Source organism: Populus alba, chromosome 8 (genome assembly GCF_005239225.2).
Source record: "Populus alba chromosome 8, ASM523922v2, whole genome shotgun sequence".
NCBI lineage: Eukaryota > Viridiplantae > Streptophyta > Magnoliopsida > Malpighiales > Salicaceae > Populus > Populus alba.
Genome location: NC_133291.1, coordinates 10,790,695 through 10,805,805, shown reverse-complemented (window position 1 = coordinate 10,805,805; position 15,111 = coordinate 10,790,695). Strand labels below are relative to the sequence as shown.

Here is a 15,111-nt window from a genome sequence, read left to right as displayed (position 1 = left end):
TTTGACAACAATCGCCCTTTATTTTGTTGACTGCGAGATGTGACTGCTTAGAAAACGCAATCAATCGGGAGTTATATACTATTTATGTTAGTAAATTATTCTTTATTATAGGTTACTTTACCTCTTCTTCTTACTTTTAAAATTGAATAAAAATATAAATAATAAACTAATAATAAACGATAAATATTTATATTTTTTTTTTCAAATTCTAATAGTTATTAATTATTAAAAAATTAACAATGAGGTTTATTATTATTTTTTTACTCGTCTCCGAAAATTGATTAGGTGTAAATTCTTTTATTTTATGACTAAATAGGTAGCTAGATGCTCCTTCTTAAATATGCCATGCTAAAACTCTATGCAAACAGATATGTTGAGCGATAAAAGATGAATTATACATTTCATAAATATTAAATAATTGGTTAAATATAAAAAGAAGAATTGCACATTGATTACTTATTCTGAAATGACGTATATGGATTACAAATTTACAATCTCGTCCAAATAACTTATGTGAATCCCTTCAGAGATTTTCCTCGGGAATTATGACCACATCGAGGCAGAAACGTTGATTCGATATGGTAGCGCTGACTCGTGAATATGGGTCAACCTATCGTTTTAAATTGCACAACTATCTAATTAGCTAATTCAGTATCAGCATCCGTATATATAATTCCTTCGGGCTAACAATGTATCCTGACATTAGCCTCTGCATGCGTGCTGTAATTATATTTATTTATCTTATCCAATCAAATCAAAGACAGATTATTCCCATGCATCTTTAAATTTTCATTTCAGCAACACCAACGCAACCTAGAATTAGAAGGAGTGAATATGGTAGAGGTGCAGTTAATTTCTTATTATTAAATCAATACACTTGACAATATTCATCAAATCACTGATTAACTATATATATATATATATATATATATATATATATGAATATCCACGAGAAAAACTACTCATTGTAAAGCTGTGTTTCCTTTTTATCATAAGAAAAGAGATTCAAACCCGGAATCTGTTAGAAAAGAAGAGGAATAGCAGTGTCAATTAAGTTATAAACTGATCATTGATATATAAAAAGATTCATAATTTTATATATTTAACAACAAAAAATCCTAATTTAACAGTCTTAATTTCTTTTTTAAGTATAATTTTCCATACAGCTACTAAATTCCCTTAATATATATATATATATATATATATATATATATATATATCAGCCATTAATTTATGGTTATAAAATTGAGAAGGCTAGTGCCAAATTGTAGTCAAAATGAATGAGAACATAAACTACATGCAGTGGTTGGAGGTGAAAGCAACTTGGTAGCATGGCAGACAGAAAGTAACCCTAAACCAACCGCAGAGTTAAGAAGATGGAAAATACTAGAAAAACCCGTAATAATTTAAAGCTTCTGTTCCGATTATGCTAAGACAAGGTCAGTCTCACGTCACCTAATTTTAAAGGAAAAATAGAAAGACTACGATATAACACCAACCCTAATCTACGAGTTGAATAAATTTTGAAAATTTTTTATTTTTAAATTATTTTAATATGATGATATTAAAAATAATTCTTAAAAAATAAAAATATATTATTTATATATATTTTCAAGCTAAAAATATTTTAAAAAACAATTATTATAACATTCTTAGAAATCCTAAATTGCTTGTATTTTTGTTTTCAGAACAAAATTGCTTGGTATCAAATGGGAGGAATTAGCATAAAGTGTGTGTTTGGATGAAATGATGTAAAAGAATCATCTCAATCCATTAGCTCAAGTTGTTAGGTTAGGTCTCAAGATATTATTTATTTTATTATTTAGCACACCCCTTTAAGTGAAAAACCATTTAAATTTGAAATTTGTATATGACCATATTACTTTGTGCTTAATTTTTATTAAATAAATAAGGGTGATAAGATTTAAACTCGTAACCATTTGATCATCAAAGCTCTGATATCATGTTAAAAAACTATCTCAACTCAATAATTTAAATGGTTAGGTTAGGTCCTAGAATATTATTTATTTTATTTTTTAGCACTCATGAATTATGGATGTGAACAAGACCGCAAAATGTTCAATGAATTATGCAATAATTTGCATGGAATGATTTGATGTTGGCTAAAATTGCAATAAATTTTAAGCTCACACACAAACACATGTGTGTAATGCGTAAACCGCTTAAAGTTAATAGGGACTTAAGTAAAATGAGTTCTTTCAGGATATTAAAGAAATATAATTTTTTATATATATAAAGGAGACAATTTTCATTTTATAAGACATGATTAACAAATACATATGTAAAAATATATATATGCGTGTGTGTGAAACTTTGACTATAATCACATGAACCTACCTTCCACGTTGAAAACAAGTTTGAATTAATAGTCGTGCCAAAAAGTTAAAATTATTGCAAGACAAGATAGAGATCGATATCCATACGTACACAGATCGTCAGCTCCCCTGTTTGGTCACATTCAACTGTCCATAACCACATAATTTCTCTTTTCCAGCATTTATGTCCATTATATTAATAGTATTTGATCGATCGACTCATGCACAGCAAATCGAAATCATTGTTATAACTTTTGCACACAAAATTTAGACTTCACAGCACTTTACCGCTTTAACTTCTCATAACCCGTTCTCACTATAAAGAAATTTCCCAACCCATTTTCTTGGCAACAGCATGAATATATTCACAAAAGATTCACTATAGCTAATGTAAGTTAATTAACATATCAAGCAAAATACATTATAATTTCTATAATTATTAATTTAAGTATATTATTGACCAGGTCGAGAAAAAAATCCACTGAAAATATGCTTATTTTATGATAAAACAAACTATAATTACAGAGAAATTGAGACTCTTGTAAAAAAAAAAAAATTAAAAAGTCTCTTGAAATGATAGAGTACCTACACTTAAGTTAGCACGGATAATGAAAGAAAGAACTTCATAAGATTGTTTTGTATGTGTTTTAAGAGCAAAATTTAAAAAAGAAAAAAAAAGTGAAAAAAGTCTAGAGAGAGTAGAGACCTTATCTTAGGACTTAAAACCCTTTTATATTACCTTGAATTCACATGAGTTTGTTGCGAAAAAGGTGTAAAATAATCATTTTTGCATAATATAAGTAGTTTTGGATCTATTAAAGATTAATAATATCTTTTCTAAATGAAACTATCGTAAAGATGTCTTCAAGATATGAATCTTGCACTTAATTTGTGAAAAGTGGTCATATAGTCAGTTTAAATGATGTCACTGGACATATGGCGACATTAACAACATATATTATTAGTTAATGAAAAAAATTTCATACTTGTATGTTGTTGGTGGAGCAAGATTTATATCAATATTATTAAATATTTGATAGAAAAATATTTACTTTTAGAACAAGTCTATAATATTAGTTCAATATTCAGTATCTTGTTGGTTCGAGTTGCACATCCAAACTTAGGTAATAGGTGAGTGCCCAACACCACCCAAGTCCAGCTCCAAAAGATGTGACTGGTCCATTAGGTTCTAACTTCTTTTTAAATTCCAATCATTTTTTTTCTTTTATTAATGCATGTGGAATAGATAATTTCTCTTGTTAATGCATATGTAAACAATATTATCACTCGTTGATGGATGTGTAAAGGATATCTCCTTTTATTAATACATGTGCAATAGATTTTTGCCCCTCATTAATGTTATAGGGTAAAATGACTCTCAAACCCTCCTACTCAAGAAAAAGATAAGGTTAATTAATTATAATTAAATACTCCTTAAACTATTTAAATATAAACTTCAAGATTTTATATTAAAAAACACATTCATATTGAGCATAAAACAACATTTTTCTTATAATTTAATATTCTCTAGTATATTTATTATTATTTTTTATATAAGTTTACTGATGTTATTATCTGAGGGTTCTTAAATCTCTTAAAGAAGATTTTTTTTTAAAAGTATTCAAAGATACTTATCAAGAAATGTTTTTTTTTTTAAATAAAAGTTTTTTAAATGAACATTTAATTAACCTATAATTCAATCGTCAAATTCTCAAGTATATAAGATTCTGAGACATCATTATCAGTTGTTCATTGAAATGGGATGTATTATTCATCCATCAAAGCATACCAAATGCTTTTAGATAGCCACGGTTTATGACATTCGAGGAGGGACGCATGACTAATACATCGAGGAGAGATGCACAACCGGTCCTGGATTTTGTTGAGGGTGCTAGCTGATGCATTTTGCTGCTAAGCTTAAAGTCTATGTCTCATCACCAAGTTTACAAGCTAATAAGAAATCATTACAATGTATCAAGTAAAAATCATTTCATGGTTCATAATCAATTAACGTGACACCTTCTTCTTCTTCTTCTTCTTCCAGGATAACGTGACACCTTCTTCTTCTTCTTGTTTATCTACTATCCTTATGTTTAAATAATAATATTACAAGATAATAAAAAATACTTTTATAACGAGAAACTAGAAAGTAAACAGTACTGTATATTTGCGAGTGCTTTTACAATTCTCTCGGAGCACATACGAACACACATTATCAACAATCCTTTTTTTTTTTTTAACAGATAACCATGGCAAATTCATATCCATTGGATCCATCATTGGCTGTTGAACCACCCCAGGGCCAGTCAGTCAATAAAGTGTGATAGTGATGTTGACTTTATAGTAAGTTTTGATACAATCAAAGCGTATTCATTGAATCAAATGCTGAGTAGGTATCATTGATTTATAAAGTATTTGTTTTTATTAAGAATTATATAATTTAAAAATATAAAAAAATAATTAAATATTAACTAATATTCATTAAACACGATCCCAAACGGGGATAAGGAAAGAAACAAGCCGCTGTGTACCGACAACAGAGAGAAATAACAACGCTAAGCCCAGAGGGCAAGCTAGGGCCTAGCCTAAAAAGTTCCGAGCCAGAGACAGACAAGTCATGTAAAGCCACTAGCCAAGACAAGCCCTGTTCAAAACACCAACCGAATGTAACTGTCAATCAAATAAAGAAAAACTACTACAAGTGTCAGAACTTATAACTACGAACAAAATGACAAAGGGCTAAAAAGAACGGTTTTATTGAAGACTTAAACTCTAGGAAGGGCAAGTCTTGAGGCCCCTCCGACCACCTTGTCTCAATTGTCACTGCTCCATGTCCCTTATAACATGGAGGAAATTATGGCAGCTTTCCCTGCTCTAAGCCCTCTCTCTTCCAAACCAACCATAAAAGCTCTCACATAACACCGAACAACACACTTAGATCTTGTGCCAAAGAAGCCCGTCAATCACTAAGAAATCAAGAAAAGAAACCCACTTCTGTTTTATCATTTCAGTCATATCAAAGCACCTGTAATTATATACCGTACTTTTGCCGCCATCACTTTACTTGAAACGAGTTCTGTTTCTCATTCATAAACCTCTTCAAGCAGGGAAAAAGAAAGGGATATGGAGATTGAATCGGTCCAGTGTGAGTGTTGTGAACTGAAAGAGGATTGCACCCAAGAATATATTAGTGAAGTGAAGGCCAAATTTGATGGCAAGTGGCTATGTGGATTGTGCTCAGAAGCTGTTAGAGATGAAGTTAGCAGGGGTAAAACGCAATCTGGAATGGAAGAAGCTGTGAGAGCTCACATGTCATTTTGTGGTAAATTCAATTCGAATCCAGCAGTTAGAGTTGCTGATGGTATGAGGCAGATGCTGAGAAGACGGTCAGGAGACTTGTCTTCATCAAAATCTTCTTCCAAGAAGTATTCAAGGTCGGCAACCACAAAACTGTACCAATTGAACAAAAAATAAATAAAATTAAGGAGAGGACTCTTCCTCGCATAAATAATATTGATAGCTAGTCTCTCGAGGCTTCTTCTTAGTTTTACTGTTCGCTTGATCTTTGGCATGCTTTTCATCACTTTTTCTTCGCTAAGGGGTAAGGAGGCAGAAATTTTGAAGGGAAAACCCGAAGTTCATAGTAATTGATCATCAAGCGGTATGAAAGAAGTCCTTTTTTACCTTTCTCAACTCTGAGTCAACACTAGTTCTAAGAACTGAGTTGAGAGGTTTTCTTTCCTTTGGCTTATATCATTATCACCCCTCACCCCCCAAGCCATCCAAGAAACTAATTAACCATTGCCAGGCAGGTAGTCATGCCTGAAAAGCTTGAGATTTCTTCCGTTCATCCTTTAAATTAACGCTAATAAAAAAAAACTGTTGCTTAGTGAAACGCAGAGATTTAACATTTTAAATTCATTTAGTGATCATACCGTCGTTATTTTATGTTGAGCGGTCGACTCATAGGAACTCAAATAAATAAATAACAGTAACTGAAATGGTACAAACAAATAGCCCTTTGGTTTCTTGATGCCACGGGTATTTTTTCCCCGCCTGGCTCCTGAAAACCAACCATGAAGAAATCTTATATTTTTTTAATACAGATGTACGAGTCAACTTCCCAATGCATGTTTACGAGGAGGTTAAAAGAAATGGTGGCACGCTAATTATAATTATTCACAATACTTAAGACTAAAAAAGTACTAGTTGGACATCATGCTTATATTATATATGGGCTCCAATTATTTAAGCTAGGGTATAATTTCTTCCACAATAACTGGCGATTGACAAAGTAATTCTATAAAAAATTTCCGACATGTTCACTGCTCCGGATTGATGGATTAAATTATGATCATCGGATTTGCTAATGCGCCATCTAATTTGCTCCAAAATTGGGGTTTAATATATATTTTGGTTAATTAAACGTAACTAGCTCGTGATTAAGACAGCTTTCTTTATCCGATGCCACCCCCAGGGCAAGGCGAGGGAAATGAGCGAGGGGGTTAAAGTAGTAGGTCCCCACATAGTCAAACAGACACTCATGCATTGTATGTAACATCAATGTTTCACATGTCCAATAAAGGTGTGTGCCCCGGAAATCTTCGACTCCAACCATCCATGATCATCTCACGAATTATCAGTTTACTTGTGTGTTTGATTTTATAGCAGTTTCTTGTGATTGTAGTTATAAAAATATGTATTTAATTAAAATTGTCTGCTTATATATATTTAATTAATCTCATGAGTCCTGAAGTTAACGACTATGAAAATCTCTAGTGGCTTTAATACTTGTGGGACTCGAACGGGTGACTTTTAAAGAATAAAATTTATGTATTTTGATATTATAGCAGTTTCTTGTGATTATAGTATTAAAAATATATGTTTAATTAAAATGGTTGTGTAATAAATTTTTACTTGAAAAAAATTATTATTTTATTTTCAATAAAATCAGAGTTGGAGGCACGACTATACAATTTAATTAACCAAACAAATTTTTTAAAGGGCAAAAAGCAAAAACAATCGCAATACTAAACCATATTTTAGTATATAAAATAGTACAGCCTAAGCAAGCAGCATCCTCGAGTGGAGGTTAAGACCAATATTAATCACTAAATCAATCATTTTCCATGTGATTAGGTAATCATGATTCCAGTCTAAGAATAAGTCAAACATCTCGGTCGATTGAAACTGGCAGTGCGTTCAATCTATAACAGGTGTCTGCTTTGCATTAACCCGCACCGCACCGCACCATGCATTTTGGTTTTGTAATGGCTTGACATCTCGAATTGGATTCCCGAACTTATACGAGCTGGCAGTGCCGAATTCCGCAAGGAGCACCATTAAATTATCAGACGTGAGGTCGATAGATGCCTGATTCCCCAGGGAATAAGAACATTTGACATTGTTTTTGTTCCTGTTTACATTGCAGACAAATGCACATTGTCTCGTCAATACATATATCTTTGTTAGATTCTAGGACAGGAGAAGAAATGGAAAAGGATGCAGTGTCGATCGAATACTGAGGGCGTGTTCTGGCGTCCGAAGAAAGGTTGACCTCTGATCAAACCCTATGCGGTCTTCATAACTACTAGCATAAATTAAGCAGATGCAGATAACTTATACGCACCTCGTTTTTTTTTCCAGAGAGATTGTTGGAATTAACGTGATCAAGATCGAACTGCAAGAGAAACCGGCAGGGTTCTGGTTTATTTGTTCATCAATTTAAATTGGGAATTATTCGTCGAACTAATAATTCACACAGAAGAAGAATTAACCAGCGTGTGTTTCCGTTTCCTTTTCTTTTTTAAGGATAATTAATGGATTTATTAAACTTTGGAGAATATTTCTTAATTGATTTCTTAAGATAACTCTATAGGTCATATGATGTTAGTGTGTTTAGACCAAAACTGGATTGAATATGCAGTAAAAATATTTTAGTTGAATATTAAATATTTTGATAGAGTTCGTAATTTGATATAAAATTATGACTTTGTATTGATGAAATTTAATCTCGAATCATTTTTATATTAAAAAGTGTGACGTGAGACAAAGATAATTAGTTGAATTAAATGCCTCGGTTAAATTTATATTTTTATATGTAAGTTATAGATTTTTTTTTTTATTTACGTGGGTGTCCTGTTAGGTATTGCTATTAGTGGGACTACCCCACCACCATTGAAGTGGCCACCACCACTAAGCAAGTGGCAGCAGCCTTTGTTGAAGAAGATGGCAGCCACCCACTCCCATGTGCAGCTGAAGAGAAGCCACCATTAGCCTATAAATAAGGCATGCAAAGAGAGCCAAATTGTGAGAGGGAGAACGTGAGAATTGTATAGAGTGGAAGAGAAAGAGAAGAGAAAGGGCTGCTGCCCATGGCAGCAGCCCTGCAGCTGCAAGGGCAGCAGAGATGTGAGTTGAGTGGATGATCATTCTCCATGTATTTATTGTATTCTTTCTCTACTCTAATAAAATGGACTCTCTCCCGTGGATGTAGGCGGTTTTGCCGAACCACGTAAAATATTGTGTCCCAGTGTGCTTGCCCCTCCGATGAGCAATTATCCGTACATCACCGGTCACCGGATTCCGCCCAACAATTGGTATCAGAGCATATGGTTTAAAGTGGTGTTTGATCTTTGCTCAAAAATGAAAGTTGTCCAAATGGTGTTTTGACCATCCCACTGTGTAGAGGAGGCCGAGACGAAGCCACTGGTGAAAACGGCGTCAAAATCGGACGTCGGACATGGCCGCACTCTCCATCACTCTCCAGCAAGGCGTCTGCCCACGCGCGCAGACGCGCCCCACGCATGCCACGCGTCTTCTTCACCCGGATGAGTTGACCCGACCCGAAGACCAGCTAACCCGACCCATATGAACAGTAGACATGAACAGTGTCATTATGAACAATATGCATGAACAGTGACGGTATCATGACATCAGCATGATGCAAGGATGACATCATCATACACAGTCAGCAAAACACAGTTGACTAGTCAACATCCATGTCAGCATAGGGGGGACCCACATGCCATGTCATCAGCCGCGAGCCGAGCCACGCCGAGCCGAGTTGAGCCGAGCCGAATTGGAACTGAGCCGAGCCGCAAGCCGAGGGATAGGATCCAGTGTAGCTAATCCTACGTGCAACCGGATCTGATATTGAATCTGAGCCGTTGATCAGGCCAGAATTGTTTTGATCAAATCTTAGCCGTCTGATGTGCGATTTGGACGATTCAAGACATGTTTCCAGCTAATTTGATCATTCCGGATGCAATGGTACGATCCGATCGTTGAGATTCGAGACCGAAAATGGCAGTGATGAATTATTGAAGAGAGATTGCCGGATCAGGAGGCATCTGAGGGTCATGATGGTGGTCGATGAAGATGAAGAAGAAGAAGGTGCACATGTTTACCCAATTACATGTGCTGAACTGTTAAATGGGGAGATTTAATGTTTTGATGGAAGGCAAAATTGGGACACTCAGGACACCCAAGATGTGGACGATTTGAGGTGTAGAGTGGAAATTGATGAAGACCAATCTTGACGAATCTAAACACTAGTAGTCTCGCTAGATGTTGAGAAATCATGTATTAAACCTGTATATCCCAGATCACTTGTAAAGGAAAGCCGCAACAAAGCTAGCAAATGGTTGTATATACGGAGAGACAGTACGATGGATAGATATAGCCTAAGAAGTTCTGTCTAGGAGATTGGGTTTTAAGCGGGACCGTTGTGACCCCTCCAATCTTTCCTGGGAACTTGCTTAGTGGAAGGATTATCCATACGGTACTATTTTCGTATATATAGCAGTTTGTAATGAAACGATTGAAGACTAGCAGGATGACGGCATAAGGGGAACAGTTGGGTTCCGTATGATCAAGGATCTGATGGAGTGGTGATTTCTCCAAAGAAGTTAGATTCGGTAACTGTGATTTCTCGAGGGGAGAATTGATGAAGACCCTGATAATGGAAGAGAAATACAGCAAGGGAATGAAGATTGGCACCCTATTTTGACTTGGATAGGTGTTGTGACAGGATGAGCTGCTGTCAAACATAAGTAAGGAATAGGGAGAAATCTGGAAAACAGAAATTGCACGAGGGCACACGGAGATTATGCAGGAGTACCCGAGGGATCCAATGAGGTACTGTAATGAGACAACAGGTGCAAGGAGAAGAAGAGTTCCCAGATGAAGCTCAGAGCAGAGACTGTTAAAGTTTGTACAACAGGAAGTCTTTTATGCTCTTGATGAAGACAACAGGCAAAGACCTTTCCAATACATGCAAGGATGGAAAGAGAGCTGTTGCAGAGGCACCTAATTGAGGGGGTGCAAACGTCTGTGATAAAAGGCGACCGCCTATGATGAAAGGCGTAGACACCAAAGAGAGTGGTGTAGGTGGAGCTATCAAGCAGAAAGATGTAGAAGCTCCAAACATAGAAATCGAGGTGGAGGATTGCGAGGAGTATACCGCAACTTTCTCTTTCTATGTAGTCAGTGGCAGTAATCTCTCCCAAGTCCACATGGTGGTAGAGAATCTTGAAGCCACTGGATTCATCCCCAATGAAGGAGGATGAGACCGCCCCATGACAGCGGGCGGAGACACCTTAGAGAGAAGGTGTGAGGGCTATAAAATGAGCCCAAGATCAGGTCGCCCAAGAGAAGGTGTAAGGGCTATGAAATGAGCCCAAGATCAGGTCGCCCAAGACAACGGGCGTAGACACCTCAGATGGAAGGCGTGGGCCACGATGTGAGCCCAATTCAAACCGCCGCATGACGACGAGCGGAGACACCTCATGAGAAGGTGTGAGGGCCAAGATAGGAGCCCAAGTTCAGAACACCTCAGAGCCAATGTGATGGCTAGATATAAGTGGACAAGTGTATGGATAGCCAATGAAGTGGCTATGATGAGTATGAAGACAAATGCAGGATTGACTTTCATGGATATTGCCCCCATGCTAAAGATCAATGAGCTAGAAGACATTTGCCTTGGACAATAAGTGGATAACTTGTGGAGCATTAAGACGCGGCTGCTATGAAGGAGCAGAGGGCATGCGCAGGTTCCCGAAACGAGTTGACTCTTGTCAAGGTGGTGAGCTCGGTAATGGCATTGTAATACTCAGAGTATGGAGATAGATATGGATCAACCTTTAATGGGCTGCCCCCATGGTTAAAGGTGGAGAGCTACCTGGACTCTTACGACTAAGAGCGAGAGACTCATGGAGAAGTAAGGCGTGGTTCCTATGGTGGAACAGAGGGCAGGCGCAACTCCTGGATGAGTAGACTCTTGGAAGAGTGGTGGGCTTGTGATCATATTGAGATACTCAAATAATGACTGTCGCACTTGGAATATCCGTTTGAGGGGGTGTTGTAAGCCTTGGTGTGAGGCTTGATGAATCATTCCGGACCGAGCATGGTTGATACGCTCGAAGGGGAATGTTGTGTCCCAGAGACAAGCATTAACACTCTTCAGATGTGATGTGTGAGACCATCTGGTTGAAGTGATCCTTTGGTGTAAGCAAGGGTGTGCTTTGGTGACTCTGGTGATTGAAAGGTTTGGCGAGTACCTGTAAACTTGGCCACAGACGCTCTCAGAATGGTAAGCTTGGAAGAGCTGCAAGATGCAAGTTTGTGTTGAAGAAGCAAGAGGAAAATTGCCCACATAAATGGCAAAGGGGGTGATTGTTAGGTATTGCCATTAGTGGGACTACCCCACCACCATTGAAGTGGCCACCACCACTAAGCAAGTGGCAGCAGCCTTTGTTGAAGAAGATGGCAGCCACCCACTCCCATGTGCAGCTGAAGAGAAGCCACCATTAGCCTATAAATAAGGCATGCAAAGAGAGCCAAATTGTGAGAGGGAGAACGTGAGAATTGTATAGAGTGGAAGAGAAAGAGAAGAGAAAGGGCTGCTGCCCATGGCAGCAGCCCTGCAGCTGCAAGGGCAGCAGAGATGTGAGTTGAGTGGATGATCCTCCTCCATGTATTTATTGTATTCTTTCTCTACTCTAATAAAATGGACTCTCTCCCGTGGATGTAGGCGGTTTTGCCGAACCACGTAAAATATTGTGTCCCAGTGTGCTTGCCCCTCCGATGAGCAATTATCCGTACATCACCGGTCACCGGATTCCGCCCAACATGTCCGGGCCAGCTTGCGCGCACCACGACTAATTCCACGGTTCACTGAACATCCTGCAAACCCAGTGAACATGTAAGGCACCGCGAGGGTGACAGGCGTGCACAGTGAGGTTTGAACCCAGGATGCAGAGGAAGGGAACAAGTCCCTTCAACAGTTGGGCTAAGACCTCAAGTGCAAGTTATAGATTTACTTATATGAGTAATGAAATCTAACTTCGAATAATTATTTTTACAGTGGTAAGTGTGATGTTAATCTCACTTCCAAGAAAGTCACGGATCTAAATCATTTGTAAATATTGGAAGATGTCTGCTACGAGGTAAAGCATTGCAAGGGTAATAATTAAAGTAGTTTACTGCACAAAACGAGGAAGGAAATTTAATAATAACCTAAAATATTAATATGTGTATAAATGTGTGTTAATAGTTGTTTTTAAAATTATTTTTTATTTAAAAATATATTAAAATAATTTTTTTTATTTTTAAAAATTATTTTTAACACTAACATATCAAAACAATACAAGAATATTAAAAAAAATTAAATAATTATTTTTCAAAAAATTATAAAACACGAATTCCATGCAACTTCAACCCGCTCCTACTTCTTAAATGATTAGAATTGGGAGATAAACTTTAACCGATGAAAGAGAGGAGGAAGGAGGGTAAAAATTTGAAGGTAGAAAAAACTTATATAGTAACAATAACGACCCTTTTCTTTTTCTTTGCTTTCTTTATTCCTTTAGAGTTTAGACAAAGGGAAAGGAAAGGAAATTGCGAAGAAAACAAAAGGTAATGGGGCTATTTCAGTCATTTTCTAGAGCTTAAGAGTGCACGTAAAATCGCCCTTACATGACCGTTGTCTTCAAATTTCAAACAGTCTCCTAATCGCCTCCTCGCTTAAAATTCTCTTCTTGACCAAACAAGCAGAAACAATTAATTCAGCCATGAAAGCATACAGCACGATAACATCACTGTTCTCCATGAAATCAAGCGCTACCAACACTACCAACACTGCCATGGAAGAAAGAGATAGCTGTTACTTCCCTGGTTGCAGAAAAGGTGCCAACTGCAACTGTGATATTTGCTTAGCTAGCATCAATGCTACCCTTGACCTCATGCCAGTCAGCATTCAAAAGTCCTCTCTCACCAAGCTTTCTTCTTCACGCGCCAACGTAGAATGCACTCCCCTTTCTTTTGATACTTCAGTTATCTCTACACCGAGATCAAGTTCTTGTCCTAAAATGGACTCTCCAACACTCAAATCAACAGCAAGATTGACTCTGAATCAAAAGAAAGAAAAGAAGAAAGAACCGCGGCCTTTTGGTTTCTGGGGTGTTTTTTTTAGCCTGGTTTGGGGATTAAGCTTGCTTTATGGTGTGGAAAATGGGTTTTCTTGGGGGGTTTGTAGGTTTTTAAGGCCTTCGTTTTCATCTGATATGATTATAAGTATTGGTGAGAGATCTTGGGTTGTACAAGATTTGAATCGGAGGCTAAGATTTTTGCAGAGTGAATTGAAAGATTTTGTTGACGATGGGAAGGTTTCAAATTGCAGCTTTATGAATTCAATATGGGAAATCAACAAGGTTTCATTTGCCTAAACTCTGAATTAATTAAAAAATTTCTCTCAAAGATTCGTGAGGTATTTTTCAACGCAATAATATCATGAATAAGTATGAACTGCAGGATGGGCTGCTTTTGAATTCACGGTGCGTCTTGTACAAGTCAGCATTGGAAGAGGTGAGCATATGGGGCTGGCCTTTGCAAACTGGAGGATTGCTCAAAACAGAATTTTCTTCACGATCATTTACTGTGTTGTCAGGCAGAGTTACAGAGGTAAACCCAAAATCTTGTTGCATGTGTATCTTCTCTAATTAGTAGCAGTTTATGACAACTACAATAGTAGATGGTTTACCTGTGTCAATCAAATTCATGATATATATTTTTTTATGTTTAAAAGTGGTCTGACGGGAAGATTGGCTACTCAATTCGAAAAGCCAACACTTCCTGGGTTCACAGGAATTGGGCTGCCTCTGTTGTCCAATTAGATCCCAATACATGGATTCTGGAGTATGAGAGAAGGTTGATGTTGGATAACTCAAAGCTGTTTTCATCCGTAGCAGGGGTCCTCAAATACAGAATGTCACGAGCTCTGAAAAGTATGAATCCAGGATTCTGGTTGTTCTCTGATTTTGAGCGCCAATACAGTGTGTTTACAGTAAAAGACCGTGTCAAGATCATCCCAACTTAGAGAGAATATATTGATAGAAGACGCGGTGCCTTAATTCCTCCAGCACAGTTCAAGTTCTCATTGCTTGTGAGAAGAAAGACAAAAACCTAAGGGTATCAAGGACCATTTCCCTTCATTTCAAGTTCCTTGTCATGTTTTTGCTTGAATCTTAATTTCATTTTCTAAGTGCGTAGTGATGTTTGGATATTCTAAGATGACAAGAATTTCAATTTCTAATATTCTAAGTTGGAATTGTACACGCTGAACTGATACTACATGACCAGTGTTTCTAATTTTTCTTGCTGAAAGGGTAATCTCCAATTGATATTGGATTTTACCTTTTTTTCACAAAGGTCTAATTGATTTTTACCTTTTCTTTTCCACGGTTGAGTAAGTTTTTTTCCTCGTGTATTCACAGGA

At 36.8% G+C, this 15,111-nt stretch overlaps 2 protein-coding genes across 2 annotated transcripts; both read left to right on the top strand.

Moving 5' to 3' along the window:
* The first annotated feature begins 5,060 nt into the window (after nt 1–5,060).
* LOC118056185 (uncharacterized) lies at nt 5,061–5,880 on the top strand. Its single transcript, XM_035068332.2, has one exon. The coding sequence runs from the start codon at nt 5,460–5,462 to the stop codon at nt 5,808–5,810; it is 351 nt and encodes a 116-aa protein (XP_034924223.1). The 5' UTR covers nt 5,061–5,459; the 3' UTR covers nt 5,811–5,880.
* A 7,433-nt stretch (nt 5,881–13,313) lies between these two features.
* Nucleotides 13,314–15,037, top strand: LOC118056150 (uncharacterized). The gene is made up of 3 exons (XM_035068276.2): nt 13,314–14,047; nt 14,148–14,297; nt 14,422–15,037. The coding sequence occupies exons 1-3, from the start codon at nt 13,409–13,411 to the stop codon at nt 14,710–14,712; spliced, it is 1,080 nt and encodes a 359-aa protein (XP_034924167.1). The 5' UTR covers nt 13,314–13,408; the 3' UTR covers nt 14,713–15,037.
* The last annotated feature ends 74 nt before the right edge of the window (nt 15,038–15,111 follow it).

Bases quoted from the DNA above. Each gene is read 5' to 3' on its own strand.
- LOC118056150 (XM_035068276.2), top strand. From the start codon at position 13,409: ATGAAAGCATACAGCACGATAACATCACTGTTCTCCATGAAATCAAGC. The intron at 14,048-14,147 runs GTTTCATTTGCC...TATGAACTGCAG, and splicing joins CAATATGGGAAATCAACAAG to GATGGGCTGCTTTTGAATTC. The intron at 14,298-14,421 runs GTAAACCCAAAA...TATGTTTAAAAG, and splicing joins TGTCAGGCAGAGTTACAGAG to TGGTCTGACGGGAAGATTGG.
- LOC118056185 (XM_035068332.2), top strand. From the start codon at position 5,460: ATGGAGATTGAATCGGTCCAGTGTGAGTGTTGTGAACTGAAAGAGGAT.